The 16,298-nt window shown below is 45.8% G+C and overlaps 2 protein-coding genes across 3 annotated transcripts in view; both read left to right on the top strand.

The window, feature by feature from the left end:
* Window positions 1-13,643, top strand: part of LOC120949191 (GATA-binding factor C) — a 96,430-nt gene extending 82,787 nt beyond the window's left edge. For both annotated transcript variants that reach the window (XM_040366288.2, XM_040366287.2), the window contains exons 5-8: window positions 5,349-5,483; window positions 12,809-12,992; window positions 13,134-13,321; window positions 13,530-13,643. In XM_040366288.2, the coding sequence (XP_040222222.2) occupies window positions 5,349-5,483; window positions 12,809-12,992; window positions 13,134-13,321; window positions 13,530-13,553 (531 nt within the window). In that variant the 3' untranslated portion in view covers window positions 13,554-13,643. The remainder of the gene's footprint in view (window positions 1-5,348; window positions 5,484-12,808; window positions 12,993-13,133; window positions 13,322-13,529) is intronic.
* On the top strand, window positions 13,554-16,097 carry LOC125906879 (myb-like protein Q; the record flags this gene model as incomplete). The annotated part of the gene is made up of 1 exon (XM_049607700.1): window positions 13,554-16,097. A coding segment is annotated over one exon (393 nt), but the record flags the coding sequence as incomplete, so codon positions are not given.
* Between the last annotated feature and the right edge of the window lie 201 nt (window positions 16,098-16,298).

The following is a 16,298-nucleotide window of genomic DNA, read 5'->3' as shown; positions in this document are numbered from 1 at the left end:
CAATCTTAATGTCATTCCCACGCAGACCGTAAGCCGGCACAACGATGAAATCCCGCAGGTCGCATCATCTCGCGAGCTGAAATGATTTAATTTGAATCGTTTAAATCGGCACCACGCATACGACATAGCGACAATCGAGGGCGAAAGGGAACAAAGCTCGCAGGCGTGAACTAGCGGAGCATTACTGCCACCAGTTACGGCAGGCCAAAATATGACAAACATGAATAGACAAACACGGTGCTCGCCCGGGCCCTGGTGTAGCGATCGAAAGTCGATCGATTGGAACCAGTTTCCGTCAAACAGGTCCTCCACGCCACGACTCGCCCGAAAACCACCCTCAAATCGTCCATCCCGGAAAGTCCCGAGAAGCCCGAGAGGAGGCCCACTGGTTACTGGTTTCGTGTTGCCCTCCCTACACCATCCCTACAGCCTTCCACTCCCCTCAGGGTAACCAGCGTTTAATTAAAGCTGATTTCGGAAATCGATACTCGCTCACAGATAAAAACCAATTAATAACACCTTTGTTGACAGTTGACGCTGTGGCTGTGTGCCTGTCCCGTGCCAGCTTCCATCTGGTGTTTTCCGTTGTGCTCGCGCACTTCGATACGGATATTACTGAGCGGTGTTGTGGTGAGCTGATCGATTTTTGACCCTCACTTGTTCGACACGCGGCGGAGCGGAGGTGAACAGAGGAGAAAAATGCTTAAATCCGGACGCACCCGGTTGTGCTGGAGCACCCGGAACGCAACCGGAACCCGTTCCGGATGGAGCAAGGATATGGAAATGACACGAAACCACGCGATATCTAGCTGCTTCGCTCATGTTCTAGCTCTTTTTAGCGTTTTGATCCATCCATCCCCGCCGTAAACAGCACAGTAACACAAAAGAAATCTGACTGACCACCGAGCCCGAACGGGTCCGGCGTGAGGGACCAAATCGTTTGACAGCTCGAACGTTCCCAAAAGCTTACATCCATTTGGTGTTTGGTGCGGTGGTAGAGCGGCAGTGCGAGCGGAACAAGTGGCGTGCGGTGGCTTAGCAAACGAAAACAACAATTACTGGATTGATGGATTGGAATTGGATTGGATTGGATCTTCTGAAGCCCGGGTCAGAGCACGCCCGGGACCGCAGGCCCGGGGAGTGACATGCGTGAAATGGATTCAGGAACCGGGAGCACGATGACGTACGAGAGGGCTCGTTATGCTTTTAATTGGGTTAATGTCAGTTTGACAGGCGCAGGTTCTGGTGGCCTCCCGACGGTGGCCTAGCTCCCAATACATTCAAGCACTGTTTTTCCCTTCTCCGATGTTTCCCGTTTCCTTCTCATGTTAGGGGAGTTCTGTTCATTGCCATCGGAGAGGCCGTATGACCGCAACCAACACGGGCAATATCATCATCCATCTTCTTCCCGCCCAGTGATGAGGATTGTGTGGGGATACAAAATTGATGAACTACTACTACTACTACTACTGCTACTACTGCTACCACTACGTTCGTAGGCCCACCGTGTATTGCCTGTGGTTTGAGCCCCAAAAAGCCGGTCCTTGATTGACCACCTGCAACGCTTCCGCTTTGCCGTGCGTCATCCATTCTACCTTTCGTCATCCTCCTTTTCCTCGTGCTCCTGCTCTGCTGGCAGGCTTCATCCATTATTCACACCAAACAGCTAGGCCAAGCGTACGAAACGGACGCCGCAAAGGACGCCACCGGCTTGGCAGCGTGTTTGGTGTTTGGCGTTGCCTTGGTTACGCCATTCGCATGTGCTTGCTTGCGCTCTTACGCACAAGCTGTCAAAACATCGCCAACCTTCTCCGTGCTGTGTCAAAGCTCCCAGAAATCCAAAATACCACACGAAACTTTGTCAGGAACCACCAAGCGAAGCAACCGAACTTTCAATCCCTTCCTCCCTCCCACGCACCAAACCCAAACTGCATCCACTGCACTTTCATGCAGTATCGATACAGAGCGCCATCTCGCGCCATCTTTCTCGCACACTAGGGACTTTCGATCGAGATTTGAAAAGTAGGCGTGGAAATGGCGTTTTGCTCGCGGTTTCGCTGCCGCTGCTGCTCTCCAGCTCGTGTATTCGCTCTCGCATCTCGCAAGCACCGTCGGAAGGCGCGATGTTTTTTCACTCTCTTTTTGTTTTACTTTGACATTTACGCGGGCGCGTTTGCTCTGTTTTGTGCGCGAACTCGCCCAACAAGCATCACCGCGTCGTCGGTGCCGTGGAGTGCTTCGATGCCGGGGGGGGGGATTGCAACGCAATTGTCTGTCGCGCTTGAACGACCGAAACGAGCGAAACGATACATATGCGACAGAGTGAAAGAGAACGATCGCTTTCAAATGCCCTTTTTCCACCCACTGCGGCGCAACAATGGAGGGTGTTTGGTGTGGGGTGCAGGGCGAGGAAAAACAAAATGGATTTTATCGATTTTCCAACACCCGATTTCCCAACCATCCGATCGGGTTGGTGTGTATCTGAGTGTGTGTATGTGAAGGCTGACGCGTCGGAGTTTATGGTTAACTGCGTGCTAAAACTCATATCAACCACCACCACCACCACCATCAGGAAAACGGCTGACATTGGGACGCGAAATGGAAAAAAAGGCCTTCACTATTGCTGTCCCCGAGAGAGTTTCGTTTTGCCACCATCCGTTCATTGTTGTGTTTCCTGGGATTGTACTGTCCTGGTTCGTGTTATGTGGCTTCCAACATTTAATTTGGTCATAATTAATGTCACCACGATGAGCAGCAACCTGGCGTGACGTTGGAGGAATGGGAGCTTGTACGGGAAAATCGTTCCTTCCCTCCAACTTTTGCTTCGATCGATAACCACGAGCACACACATACACACGCCACACACTCAATAACATTCGACTCATTTTCACCCCGAAAAATGGTGCCCCTGCCGATTTGGGAGGAACAACGAGAATAGTGCGGGGTGATGTTACGGGAATTTCCTGCCAAGAATGGGTATGGTAACGAGAGCGTGGACACCAAGCGGATCGTTATGCGAATGATATTGCCATCGGAATGCGTTCAGCGGAAATGATCCGACAATCCGCTGCCAGGATAACGGTGGAATAGGAATAGTGTTCCGGGCCTTTGGGTTAACTTTCTTTCTTTTTTTGTACCATTTTCCACACCAAATTCGAGGTGTGTGTGCATGTGTATGTCCGGATCTCGTACGAAAGCGTGGAGGGTTGCGACGGTACCAAGCGGGGAGGAAACATTCGAATAAATAGTGTGCGTCACGGAAATGGGATTTATTTTGTAATCAAGACAGAGTGCATGAGCGTCGCGTCTGTACCTGGGTGTGGTTAGGAAATGAAATTTGGATCCATTATTTATCCACGACTCACTTTCATTTTCCACTAAAAATCATTAACTTATTAGCTCCCCATTTTCTGTTTTTTGTACAGAAAGAGTATCAACTAGATGCTCAATCTTTTTTAAATCTCAAAGAAGCATGATTAAAGCATTGCGCAGGAACAAAAAATAACATGAAACCATTATTTCGTATCGTGTAAAATAACACATTTATGCAACGATACTTCATTTGTCATGTTCACTGCTCGTTCATTATCTAAACGCGCTAGGCTCGATTTAAGAAGCGAAAAACCCAAAGCTAAAGCAATCGCGGACAATTATAGTGTTAAGCCAATCCATCATCCAGAGCGTTTGAAGTTTAAAGCCAGCAAAACACATCACACAATTTCTTCCTCGTTCGCGAGAGACACAAAAGGTTGGCCAGTTGTTTGCTCCGGCAAGCGCAAAACAAAAAGAAAGACAGGAACAATACAACAAACCACTAAATATTAATGAGTTCGGCAACACGAGAAACCCCTATCTAGCCTCAGTCAACCCTGTCCGCACGCGAACCGGTCATGATGGAGAGTTTTGGACATTAGTTTCATTTCTATTGCTTTTAAAAAGCTCATCATAGTGTTTGTTTTTGGTGGCATTAGATTATTAATAATAGTAGGCATAGGAAGCGATCGCTCATCTGCATTATAAATGGTCGCCCAGTGAGGAAAAAGGAATACATAGCGTAACAAAATGTAGCAATCAAACTTTAGATTCAAACTTTTAAGACAATGGCACTGCATTCCGAGTGATGGTACAAACGCATCAAGCTAGACGGTGCATCGTTGAAGTGTTTCAAACATCTTAATTAACCCATCTTATATAATGAGTTGAGTGATAGGCGGAACACTACAGGGTGGATTGAATTAGGTGACAAAAAATAAACAACACAGTACGTTACAGTGGCTGCTTTGCTTTGAGGAACGACACACATATTTCATATTTCTCTTGATGACTGTCACGACATGTGATGATTGACTAACGAACCGATTTACGATGTTTGGACATTCGTAAATGCACTCTCAATTGGAGGAACGAACGGCATAACAAAATCCATAATAATGTGCCTTTGTCGGTAGGCCGTAAAAGTCATGTGCACCGAATTAATAGCAAAACCCATCAAATCAACGTGATGAGCTTTAGATGTGGTGAAATTTTATGTCACTAAACATGTTTCGGTAGCTTCTCTGCTGTACAGGGCAGCGCTGCGTTATCAAGGCCAAACACGGGGGGACCGAAGGCTAGCTGAACAGGCCGAACCTTACCGTCAGGCTTACAGACGTACAATAAAACCCAAAGCCCAACGACCCATGTCCACTAGCTTCACAGCAGTGCGCAACATCGTTTCGGGCTAAAATTGAGCAAAATTAGACACACCATCACCGGTCACTTCCTCCGGTTCCTCGACTGTCCTCAAATTGTTCCTCGCCTCAGGGAAGAAAGAAACCCGAGTGTCGGTACCAAATCAAAATTGTTCAGGTTGCGATTTTCAAACTGAACAGCCCATCGATCGATCGATCAGCCAAGGCTAGAAGCACCGGAGCAGGCGGCATTGTGGTGTAATAAATCAATTTCCGAGCGTAATTGTTTTCCCGAGGGGGATCCGATGCGCTTTCCCACATCGGAGGTAAGGTCGGTGGATCAGGTTTTAGGTTTCAGCTTAAGCTCGCGTTTTCAAACGCCCGTTCGCTTCGGGGTGGTAAAATTCCAGAACTTTATAAATGTCATGTAGATTGTGCGATGAGGCTGTTTCGTAAGGCAAATGGTGAAGATTTAGCAGCTTCTTGCAGGCAAGGCAAGTAAGCATCACTAGGACGCTGGCTTGCTGTCAATAATTGCAAGTGGTCGCATGGATACATACGTGCAAAAAAAACACACACACTCTCAAAGGGAAATGTTTTCGCCTTTGAGTGGAGCGATAATGTTGATGTATGATTGTTAATTTTCCCATTTTTCCCCTTTCTTTCCACTACTTTCAGTCGCTTCAAAGTGCCGCCCGACGTGCGGGAACATCGTGCGCCAACTGCAAAACGACCACCACCACCCTGTGGCGAAGGAATCAGGGCGGCGAACCAGTTTGCAACGCTTGCGGGCTCTACTACAAGCTGCACAACGTAAGTACTGCTACCGGGGACCGGTCGATGGACCGGGTTATACCAGTGTTATTATGCGTCGCCACTTGGCTGGCAGCAGTTGCACGCTGTAGGATGCAATAAATCGCGCACCGAAGAACTTAATCAATCCCACGGCACGGGAAGATCATCGTCATCATTGCGGGACAACAGGACGAACGACACATCCCAGTGGCGTGGATTATCCGGCGTTCGATCCGATGTTCGCTTTCCGATGTGCGCTTCCGGCTGGCCGGAGGGTCGAAGCAATAAAATTTACTACCCAACTGCCATGCTGATCTACAGGGGTAGGGACAGGGGAAATAATGACCCATTCCGGGGGAGGCCAAGATGTGAAGGAAGATTGCAGGAGAACGTTACCCATTCTCCCCATCGGTCGATTCCTGTGTGTTCGCTCCGGAATGGGACACGGAAGCGATTAATATTCGTATGCATGTGATGAAGGATATCCGGGAGGACGATTTGTGCTTCATGGTACCGTACTAGCGCGAGCCTTAATGATACTGTACTATTTATGCAAAAGGAAGTTTTACTTCTGAAATCCCAAAACACGATCATCAAAATCACACACCGCTTTACTTTACTCGTGTACGAGTTGGCTAGCGAAATGTAAATAGATCCCCTTTTTTTGAAGGATTTATTTTAATTGAAAGCAAATAGTTTACTCTGGCGATGAAAATGAAAATGAGGAAATTGAGCCAACACCATCCATCCGTGGTGGTTTGGGCGATGTGTGGTGGTGCGATAAAAAATGAAATCAAATCTTTGAACAGGAAATTAACTTCATCCCCTAATCGCCCTTCATCTGCGTCTGGTTGGCAAAGATACAGATAGGTAGCTAACCAGCCCGATACCAGCTATTATCTACACCGAGGGGTGCAGCTTATAATGCTTCATACTTCTGGCACGTGTCGGGTGGCGCGTTGTTCACTGCCACAAAAACCGCTTATAGAGTGTCGTGGCGCACACGTCCCCTTGCAGGCACGCCCGGCTGGTTCGTGTTGGAGGATGTGATTTAGCTCCTGGTTTGCTGCACACATCGTTTGCCGAGTGTGTCACTGGGAAAGGGAAGATTTTCCACCAAAACGTCACTGCTGCCAAAAGGATAATCAATCTGCAGTGATCTGCCTTCAGCTCCTGCACCCTAGGAACTGCTCGGACCGCTCATGGAACGGTAATAGGGTGTAAATGGTTTGGGAAGTTGCGATAAGATTGATTTACTTCTGATTCGTTCTGATTCGGAGGGTGGTTTTGGAGGTGGAGAACTTCGGACCGGACTCGCATCGATGGTACAATGAATATTAAAGAATAGCTGATGCTGCTACCCTCCGCTTGAGCTGAAGTGGAACAAGAAGTGGAACTACGGAGGGCTGGTTCATGCTCATTGCCGAACAATCCGTTTCCTTCCTTGAGCTTGTACTGTGTATTCATGAAATTGAATGTGTCATGAGTGTTAATGGTGAGGAAGGATCGTTGGGTTCAGGAAATTGAGGGAAGATTAAAACACTTCTTCAGCAATCGTTGTTGAACGCTGCTAGGAAATTAGAAAAACGGTAAGAAACTAAACCAAACGGTAGTTGGATACTGGAAAAGTCAAGTCACTTGCAGTTTTGCAAGAGGGTCGACCATGAAATTAGTCCACGTACTGGCGCGCATTCAGCAATCAATAAGGGCCCACTAACAGGACAGCGATCAGCACCGGAGCGTAGCGCACCTTTTCGGACAATCACAACCACGGGAAGCGAGCAGAGTGCAAGAATTGTCAACCGGCATTCACAACCTTCACTTCTCAACCGTCGCATCATCTGATGGGCGGCATAAAAGCGAAAGCATAATGATACCGCGTCCATTACCGATCCGATGGTTACGGATGGTTGTCAGCTTTTGTCAGCGGTGTCCGCGGCCTTTTGACTGACAGTTGAAAAGACAGCCAAGCCGAACGCCCCGGCCCTGGTGATGGGAACAAGGTGGTAGCCACAAGGTGGTAGTGAAAAAAAAAAACTTCTCTATGCGCCACCACACCAGCCTGGACATGCAGTCAGACCAGCCTGCACGACAGTTGCCATAAATACGATCGCGAGAAAATTGGTTCGCAATGGGTTAGCGCGTTACAAGGCCACCGCTTTTGAGGTTCCGTCTCGCTCCATGAGGAAAATGTAATACGGAAGATTTTGGATTTGAAATTACTGGGTTTGGTTTCTTTAATTTGCCATCTTTTTACTGATGCATCCTGCATTGTGGATTTTATTTTGTGTCGAACTAATATTAATTTGTACACAATTTTGCTCAACCCAAATACCCTTCCACAGTAACAATGTGTTGAAGTTATTTTGATACGAGCTGTAACAGTGGAAACATACAAATAGATAATGCGTTCCATGGGTTCCAAGCGTGAATGATAGAGGCTTTGCCGTAATGAAATTGAATGAAAAAGTAATTATTCAAATTTATGCAAAACTAACCGAGTGCACGCTTGACCCTGTACGTTCGGCCCTTGTAGCTGGCAGAGAGCACAAGGGGAGCCTCATGCAACGGAAGCAAATTTTTTACCTCCCCCCAAAATAAAGCCCAACATGGGAAGTAGAATGGGATGTTAATGTGTGCGTGTGACACGGCTTTTTGGTACAGTTTTCGAGGGTGGATTATGTTGCCACAGTGCAAGGAAAGCCAAAACCGCAGTGACCCGTTAGCATTCTACTCTCGAGTAACGCTCCAGTAACGGGCCAAACTCTCAGAAATGGTTTACATGAAACGATGGACCATCGTGTTACGGGCTTGAAAGGAAGTGTACATCTATTTTTCGCCAAGCGAGAGACGATGGTGAACACAATGGTGAGGCAAAAAATGGCAAAGTAAAAAACAAAAAAAGCATTAAAAATTAAAAGTACATTAAGTTCAAATCAACCCGTTTCACAACGAAACCCATCCCCTGTCTTTGAGTTAACTCAAGCGAGGAAAAGAAATGCAACACAACACAACAGGCACATGCTGGACTTTTCCATCACGTAGTACATTTTGCCTCAGCACGGTGACGGTTTTTACGTTTGTCCGATGATAACATAAAGAAAGAAAATCCAAAAGTGCAGAGGCAAAATGTGTCCAACAAAGCACAGTTTTCCTTCGTCGGTGTATGGGTTTGGGTACGTATGTGTTTGTGTGTGTAAAAATGCTGGGTGAAAGCAGAGGCGGAGTGGAGCGCCACATGGTGATATTGAAATATTACCACGATGTGCCTAGCGCAGCATAAATGAATTGTTATGGCCGTAATAATAGTAATTATCATTAAAATGTGTTTGTGTGGCTTTGAACTTGGGGTTATGTTTGGATTTTGGGCGCCCGGGATCTTGGGTGGAATTTATGAATAGTTCAAGAGGAAGAAGTTGAAGAAGAGAAGGAAGGGAGCGGAGATAATGAAATGTTAGTGAGATTTGAGGAAGTATCATTTTCCCTCACCTCTTCCGTTTCTCTCCCAGCAGACTGGTTTAAAGTGAATTAAAAACGGCAAAACTGACATCCACGTTGGAAAAGCCCCATCTTTCCGTCTCCCCCAAGCGTTGATGATTGTTTGTTAAGAAAATTACCCCATAATGATTTTTTAACGGGGCATCAACCAACACGATAATGTCCGAAGCTGTACCACCTTGGCCGCTTACCTTAGCGAAGCGTTCATCAGTGCAGGTGGGCCATAAAACCAATTGTCACACGAATCCCTAATCGGAATTGCCGTATACTGCTTCCTCCGGCCCGATAACATCTAGCACGTCCAGTGCGTGCAGGCTCGCTCACCGGGCTACCGATTGGATCGACGTGTATTTCGTCATGTTATGGCCAGCTCGGCTCCCTAAAAACGACACACAACCACACACTGCAATTCACTGGCAATGATGAACCCGATCGCAAAGTGTCTCATGATTTCGTCCTCGGCCCTTATCGTGGACACGTCGCGATCTTCAAGCCGATCTTATCGCATCCCATCGCAACCACAATCTACTTAGCGTTGATTAGTGGCTGTAAAAATGTGTTCTTAAGCGTAATTTTAACTCAATGCTCATCGCACATCACCGGGAATTGTGATTAGCCAGTGGGAGAAACCAACGTCGCTGGCAAGACTTGCGCTGTGGCTGGTATTGTGTGCGCTTGTCTCAAAATAAATTTCAACCGCACACTTTTGAACACCCTTTATCAATGGTGTCGATTGCTGCTTTCGTGATGTAATTATATATTGTTACGTGCGTTTTTATTGCCTTTACGGCAACCAATCTTTCGATTCGATTAATCAATCTTTATAGCCACACGGGCACTAGGGTAGGGCGAGCTTTGCATGCTCGCAAGATAAGTGGGCTTACTGCACCACTATCTCTGCCTGGAACGCAATGATCCAGAAGCATCGTATCGAATCGTACGTGTGTGTGATTTACAATTTCGATGAAGCTCAGTCACAATTATCACCATCAGCGAGGGGATCTATGGAGAAGCAATCTTACTGCATTCAACTGGCGTTTATCAACCATCATCTGACAGCTGTCAATGGTGTTGAGCAGAGAGGTGGCAAAGGAACTATATTCGCCCACGTATGCACCGCTTGGCCGTAGGATAATGTGCGCAAACACCCAGGCAAGAGCGATAATTATCATCCTTCAGACGACGTATGAACTTAATTTGAATGACAAATACGATTGCAATCTCGCGACCTACCTCGCAGAAGCTGGACGATGTGTGTGGCACCAAGTTTGTTTTGTGTTGCTTACAAAATGGCTAATGCAGTGTGCCGTAGGTGCAATATGCAATGCTCCGACTACAGCCAACGGTTTAATACCTCAACCCAGAAGCTTCCGATGAAGATCAATTAAATTATCAAATAAATTGGTTTATTGATTCCACATAGAAAAGAAGAGATCATCAAATAGAGAGCTAAGATCTAATCCAAAATCACCAAACACTATGTCGGGTTCGGTTACTGCATCCATTCCCACTACTGGGAAGTAATTGATACTCTTGTGCCAACGATTGCCGCATTCTAATCCGTATGAAGTTTCATATAACACAATGTACCATTTCAACAAAACCGACCAAAAGCCAAAAAAAAAGGAAACATTCAAAATGAGTACAAGAATAACACCACTCAATACACAAAAGCGCTGGCAAAAATAGTTTCAATTGCAGATTGGATTGTTCCGCACCCGTTGCAAAAGATCCGTCCCTTCTGCGTCCGATGATTTGACATCGATAAGTGGGTTCACCTTCATATCCTTACCTGAAACGTCGCAGGAGGTTTATCCACTGCTCTTTGATTGTTCCTGTTCTGCACAAACAATCCCCAACCGCACCCAGATTGTGTCCTACTGCAAGCGCTGTTCTCGTAGGACTACGTTCTCCTTCTGCTGCTGGCATTGCATTGCACCAAGGCAATTTGACAATTGACAGATTTAAACGTGTCTTGCGTGGAGGGAAACCTCTTACTCAGCTATAGAGCAGCACTGTGGCGAAGGAGTCGGAAAAAGGTAGGACTGCGTCAACAATTGATGGTAGGCAGGAAATGAAGAATCATGCAAGATTGCGATCAAAAAAGTGCAGTTCAAACCCCCTACATCCGACGTGGAAAGGACACGGAAAGATTTAATACTCGCAAGGGTTAACCTTTTTGATCAAAAATAATCCGGAACTGAAGGGCCGTAACCGTCATTCTAACAAGCAGCATCAACAACATGCACTTGCTTCACCGTGTTTATAGCTAAAATTTGCCGAACGCCACAGCATTAGTGTGCAATCTGCTGGAGCCATTTTTCGTTACATTTTGTTTGCGCTTTTGTGTGCGTTTTCTGTATGGGTTTTTCAAAGATGAAATTCGAGCTCTCGAGCACATTTCGGTCGCCATGAAGTGCAGTTGGTGTGCAGTAGCAAGATGAAAGATGAGAGATTGGCGATCTGCCGCTGTAGATCGTTATCCGTTCGGCCAATCTGAGAATCTGGCTAACGTTACGCAGTCACCGTGGTGCTGGCCCAATATCTCGGGTAGTATCAGAGTATTCCACCGAAAAAGAAGGCAAGCAGCAGTAGCAGCAACCGCCTATCAACTTAAAAAAATGAATAAGCAAAGAACAAATTTTATACTGAGTGTAACCTCGATAATAAGCTTGCGACAGTGCGCCGACCGATTCGCCCAATCCCGAATGGGGGGATGAAAATTTTCGTAATTAAAGAAATTTTAATGATTCAATTTATCTTCGAAAAATCATCAGTACCATTTATCCGCTTTCGGCAGACCGGCGCGAGGTTTTCGGTCTGGGCAGCGAGTGCCAGGATGCTCGTTGGAGAAAGCCAGAACTCCCAGTAGGATTCAGTGCCCCACAGCAACACTCACACACGTACCAAAACCGAGCGCTTCTCATTTTCGTAATGAAGTTAGATGTAGCGTACAGAACGCCAATTAACGCTTTAATAACTTCGCTCGATTTCATCCGACGACGGGTGACGGTGACGATCGGAGGGTGACCCTGATCGCCCTGAGCGAAAGGGTATACGCATTCGCAGGAATGCTGATTTGCATCAAGATTTATTTCATATGGTTTGCGCGAAGGCGAACTCCCTGCCGTACTCCTGATCTGATCCCCGCTATCTCCTTCACGCTCTCTCCCCTTCCTTCACCCCACACATCATTCGGCTAATTATGGCCCGGATGCTCACAACCGATCCCACCGATGGATGTTGCCGCCTGGAACCTGGGCAAAGGCGAAAGAATCGACCCGATTGAGTAGCAGTGGCAGAGATTTCCACGAAACTGCCACCCGTGGGTCGCAGTATCATAGTCGTAGGCATCGTTTACGCGGCATTTAGCTCGGATCGCTCGCTCTGGTCGAACCACTTGCCGCGGCCGAGGTAGTAGGTAATTTAGGGCCGCAAGGCATCTGTGCGGCGCGTGCGAGCTACCAGTAGAACGCGTGCTCTTCCCATCGTAGAATCCGGGAAACACATCCCGTTAAATCGAGCGCAACGAGGCGGCGCTCACTGTACCGAGGCCGGGGGTACAAATGGGCAAACAAACGCACGCGTCTGTGCACTATCGGACCAAACGGGCCACTTTGGTGGTCTTTCGCGCACTTGCCACGATGGCATGCAAAGATACGTTGCTTCCTTCGTATAGATGGTTTGAGTTTAACGATAATTGTCATTTATTCCACTAAAGAGCTAACAAGAGAATTGAATGTATCTATTGAATGTATTTTAAATAGTTTATATAAAAAGATAATTAAGAAGAAGTTGCAGAATTTTTTAAGGTAACCTTTCCTCCCCTTTTCTCCAATTCCTAGGTAAATCGACCGCTGACGATGAAAAAGGAAGGCATTCAGACGCGAAATCGGAAGCTCTCGTCCAAATCGAAGAAAAAGAAAGGAATCCCTGGCTCGTGTCTTCCGCTCGGCGGTCATCTTGGAGATCTGATGAAGCCGCTCGACCATAAACCCTCCTTCCCCGGTGCGTTCCCCGGTTCAATGGGTATGTAACAAACAGCAAATGCTTGCTGTACAAATTTCATAACCAATATTATAATATTAATAATATTATTAATTAAAAAACCCTTAAAATTGATAAACTATAATTTCGATTGCAATATTCTTCATTCTGCTCATTCTACAGGACAACACAGCCACTTATCGGGAGGATTACACCCAGCACATACGCACATGCACGGTGGGTGGTATACGACTGGCATGGGAGCGCTCGGAACTTCCGGCGGACTGCAGAACGGATTCGGCGGTGCTGGGTCGTTAGGTGGAGGAGTCGTCCCGCATTCGCAATCGTACCATCTAGGACTTAATTCAATGGTGAGTACATTATTCTAATGCATTTTAAACTATTAGCCATGTGAAATGCACATTGAACTCTTTCATTTTGTTAGTATGATTTTAAAAACATCAGACTCTTAGACCATCTCTCGTTCATATATATTTTAAAATGTATTACGAACCATCGTTTGTCTGTTTTACTAAAACACTATTCTTTCAATCTCTTATTTCCTAATCATTCCCTCAGAGCTGGCGTTCGGAGTACACGTGATGGAGCACCGGTAACTTTAACACTAACCTGTTCGAGTTTAGCACCTCACCGAAACTCCAGCAGCAACACCAGCAACAGCACCAATCGGCCCTTTCGCACCAGCAGCAGCAGCAGCAACAACAACAACAGCAACAACAGCAGCAACAGCAACAACAACAGCAGCTACTGTTGCAGCAACACCAAAATCAACAATCCACCCATCAGCTGCAACAATCGCCATCGTCCAGCTCGTCCCTGTCGTCGATAGCGAATGCAGCCTCACTTCTGGAACAGCATCATCTTGGATCGCTGCATCAGCTGCACGAGCATCATCACGATACGACCGTCGCCAGCCAGCTACACCTGCACCCCCATCAATTGCATTTAGCGACCGCAAGTCAAGTACAAATCTAAACCCGGCATCCACTTCAAGACTCTTCTTACTGTCCACACGCACAACGTTCGCCCGGTTGTGCTCATTTGTCGCATATGCGCGCGCTTCTAGTCACCAGCCAACTTCGTACAATGTCTTCTTCATCAACGCAACGCTAATAGTAGCAACATTCAAAACAGTTCAAAAACTCCCCCGAGCTGCTTGAGTTACTTGAGGCAGCTGCTGGGAGAGACCAGAGACCATTCATCACAAAACAGGAATTAATTGCGGAACGCTTTCCTGCTTCTGGCAAGAGCGTTTCTCTCTGTTTCTCGATCCAGAGGACGATCGAGCACCGGTTCAGTATTATTAATGATTTTCATAGATTACCGTGTAGGTGAAATATATACGGCGGACTTTAACCATCCGACGAATAGGAGAAACGTGTGCGTTCAGTCGAAGGTAAGTCAGGGAAGAATCACTTCCGTTTGCATCCCAGCAGGTGTAAAAGGTAAAAGGAAAGTTGGTGGGAGGGTTCAGGCAGGCGTGGCAAGGTAACCAAGCGAATGATGAGCGCAAGTTAAATCGAATTTAGTGCACCAGGCCCCAAAATGTCCGAAGTTGGAGCGACGTGAAACATAGCAAACAAGCAAACAAACACAAAAACTGCTGGTGAGAAAACAAAGCCAACAGTTGATCTACGCTTTGTGTTTTTATAGATACGATTGAAAATCCGATAAATTACCAATGTTCACCAACTGGCATAGAACTAGGCGAAAGGTAACACAGCAACAAAACAGATAAAAACACCCAGTATTGGTGTTGGTTTTTTTTACAAAAAAAAACACTGGGAAAAACGATCCGCCGAATAGAAACTAACGCGCACAAACAAAAGCAACAGCAGCAGCAGCACAAATGGACGGACGGAAGGCATCCAGTGCACTCTGGCTGTGCATTCACTGTGCGCATGTGAAATGCACAACAAAACACAGACAAAACACAGTGATGTACGTTACAATTGATTAGCTGGTAAGGAAGTAGTGAATTCAACTGTACGAAAGCCAGCCAAGTGTCCCAGCGTCGCAACGGGTGGAATGTTGCAAAAACAAAATCACTACCACTCTTGGCATTGCAATGCAATGTTTCGTTTCGTGTTTTGCATAGTAAACTGGAATGTGCTATGGAAAAGAGGGAAATTGGTTTTTAAACAGAAAAAAGGGTTCAAGATGAGGGAAAACTTTCCAATTTACAAAATAGAAAGTCCCGCCAAGGGGGAATTACAAACAACTCCAACAGAAAACATGAACCAACTAACCCACCACATTGTGTCACGCTGGGAGCAGTATGGGGTGGGGTGGGTGTTGTAGCAAAGGATAACAGTGGAGGAAAGTGCAATTTTCTTAGTTTCAATTATCTGAAAGCAGCAGCTAGCTGCGCTTTCCACTGCAGTCTTTTTGTTTTGTTTTTGAGTGAAATATTATTTTTAAACGCATCAAAGCGTACAGCGCGTAGTTTGACCGCAGCAAATGATTTGCAGTGCACCTCTCGTTTAAGATTAGTGTAATTTATTTATCCACATTCAATTTACAGTACACTTGTTTCTTTATGCGCATATGAGTGCACAACAAACATTGGGTGTTCATAGTAAGCGCCTGCAAGGTGTAAAAAAACCGAATGTATAGCTATATAAGTTTTCCCAAACATTCGCTTGATTGCTGTCGGAAACCAAACGTTCATACACCTAGCACAAACAAAGGGTAAACAAAATGGAAAAGGGAAAAAATGTTACAGAAGCAGATGCCATATAAATAAGTAGACTGTAAAATGTTTTCACAAGCAAAATTGTAAACAAAAAAACATACAAAAAAACACCCCCACAAAACAGCAAAATTTGCGTAAGCTATAGCGTGTTGTTGTTGTGAAGGTGAAAACATTCAATGAAAAATTATGTTGTACAGACACATACACCTTACTAGTATGGATCAAATCGTAGAGGTGCAGCAAAAAGTATATGTTAAAAAACGCACTCTTCTTGAGATGGAAGAGAAACTGTCTGTTTGTTGCACAAATGCAAATGAAAATGCAAAAAAAAACAAATGAACAAGCAGAACAACAACAAAAAAACACTGAAATCAGTCAAAGCAAGTGATGTGAAAGTGATCAAGACAAACATCACAACAAAAAGAATAACAGGAGCAAAAAATACAACGCACAATTGTAAAGATCGCAGAAAAAAACCTACCAAGGGAAAGCGGTTCAATGTAATGCAAAACCAGCGTAACAAACAAACAAACAAAAAACTTTTAGCGCAAATTATTGTACATAGTAAAAGGTTAAGAAACGGCAACCATAAAGTTGATAATCGAAAACGTGCAACGCCGCGTGGGCCATAT

This window comes from Anopheles coluzzii, chromosome 2 (genome assembly GCF_943734685.1).
Source record: "Anopheles coluzzii chromosome 2, AcolN3, whole genome shotgun sequence".
NCBI lineage: Eukaryota > Metazoa > Arthropoda > Insecta > Diptera > Culicidae > Anopheles > Anopheles coluzzii.
Note: the sequence above shows the minus strand (reverse complement) of the source record. Positions and strands in the feature narration are given on the sequence as shown.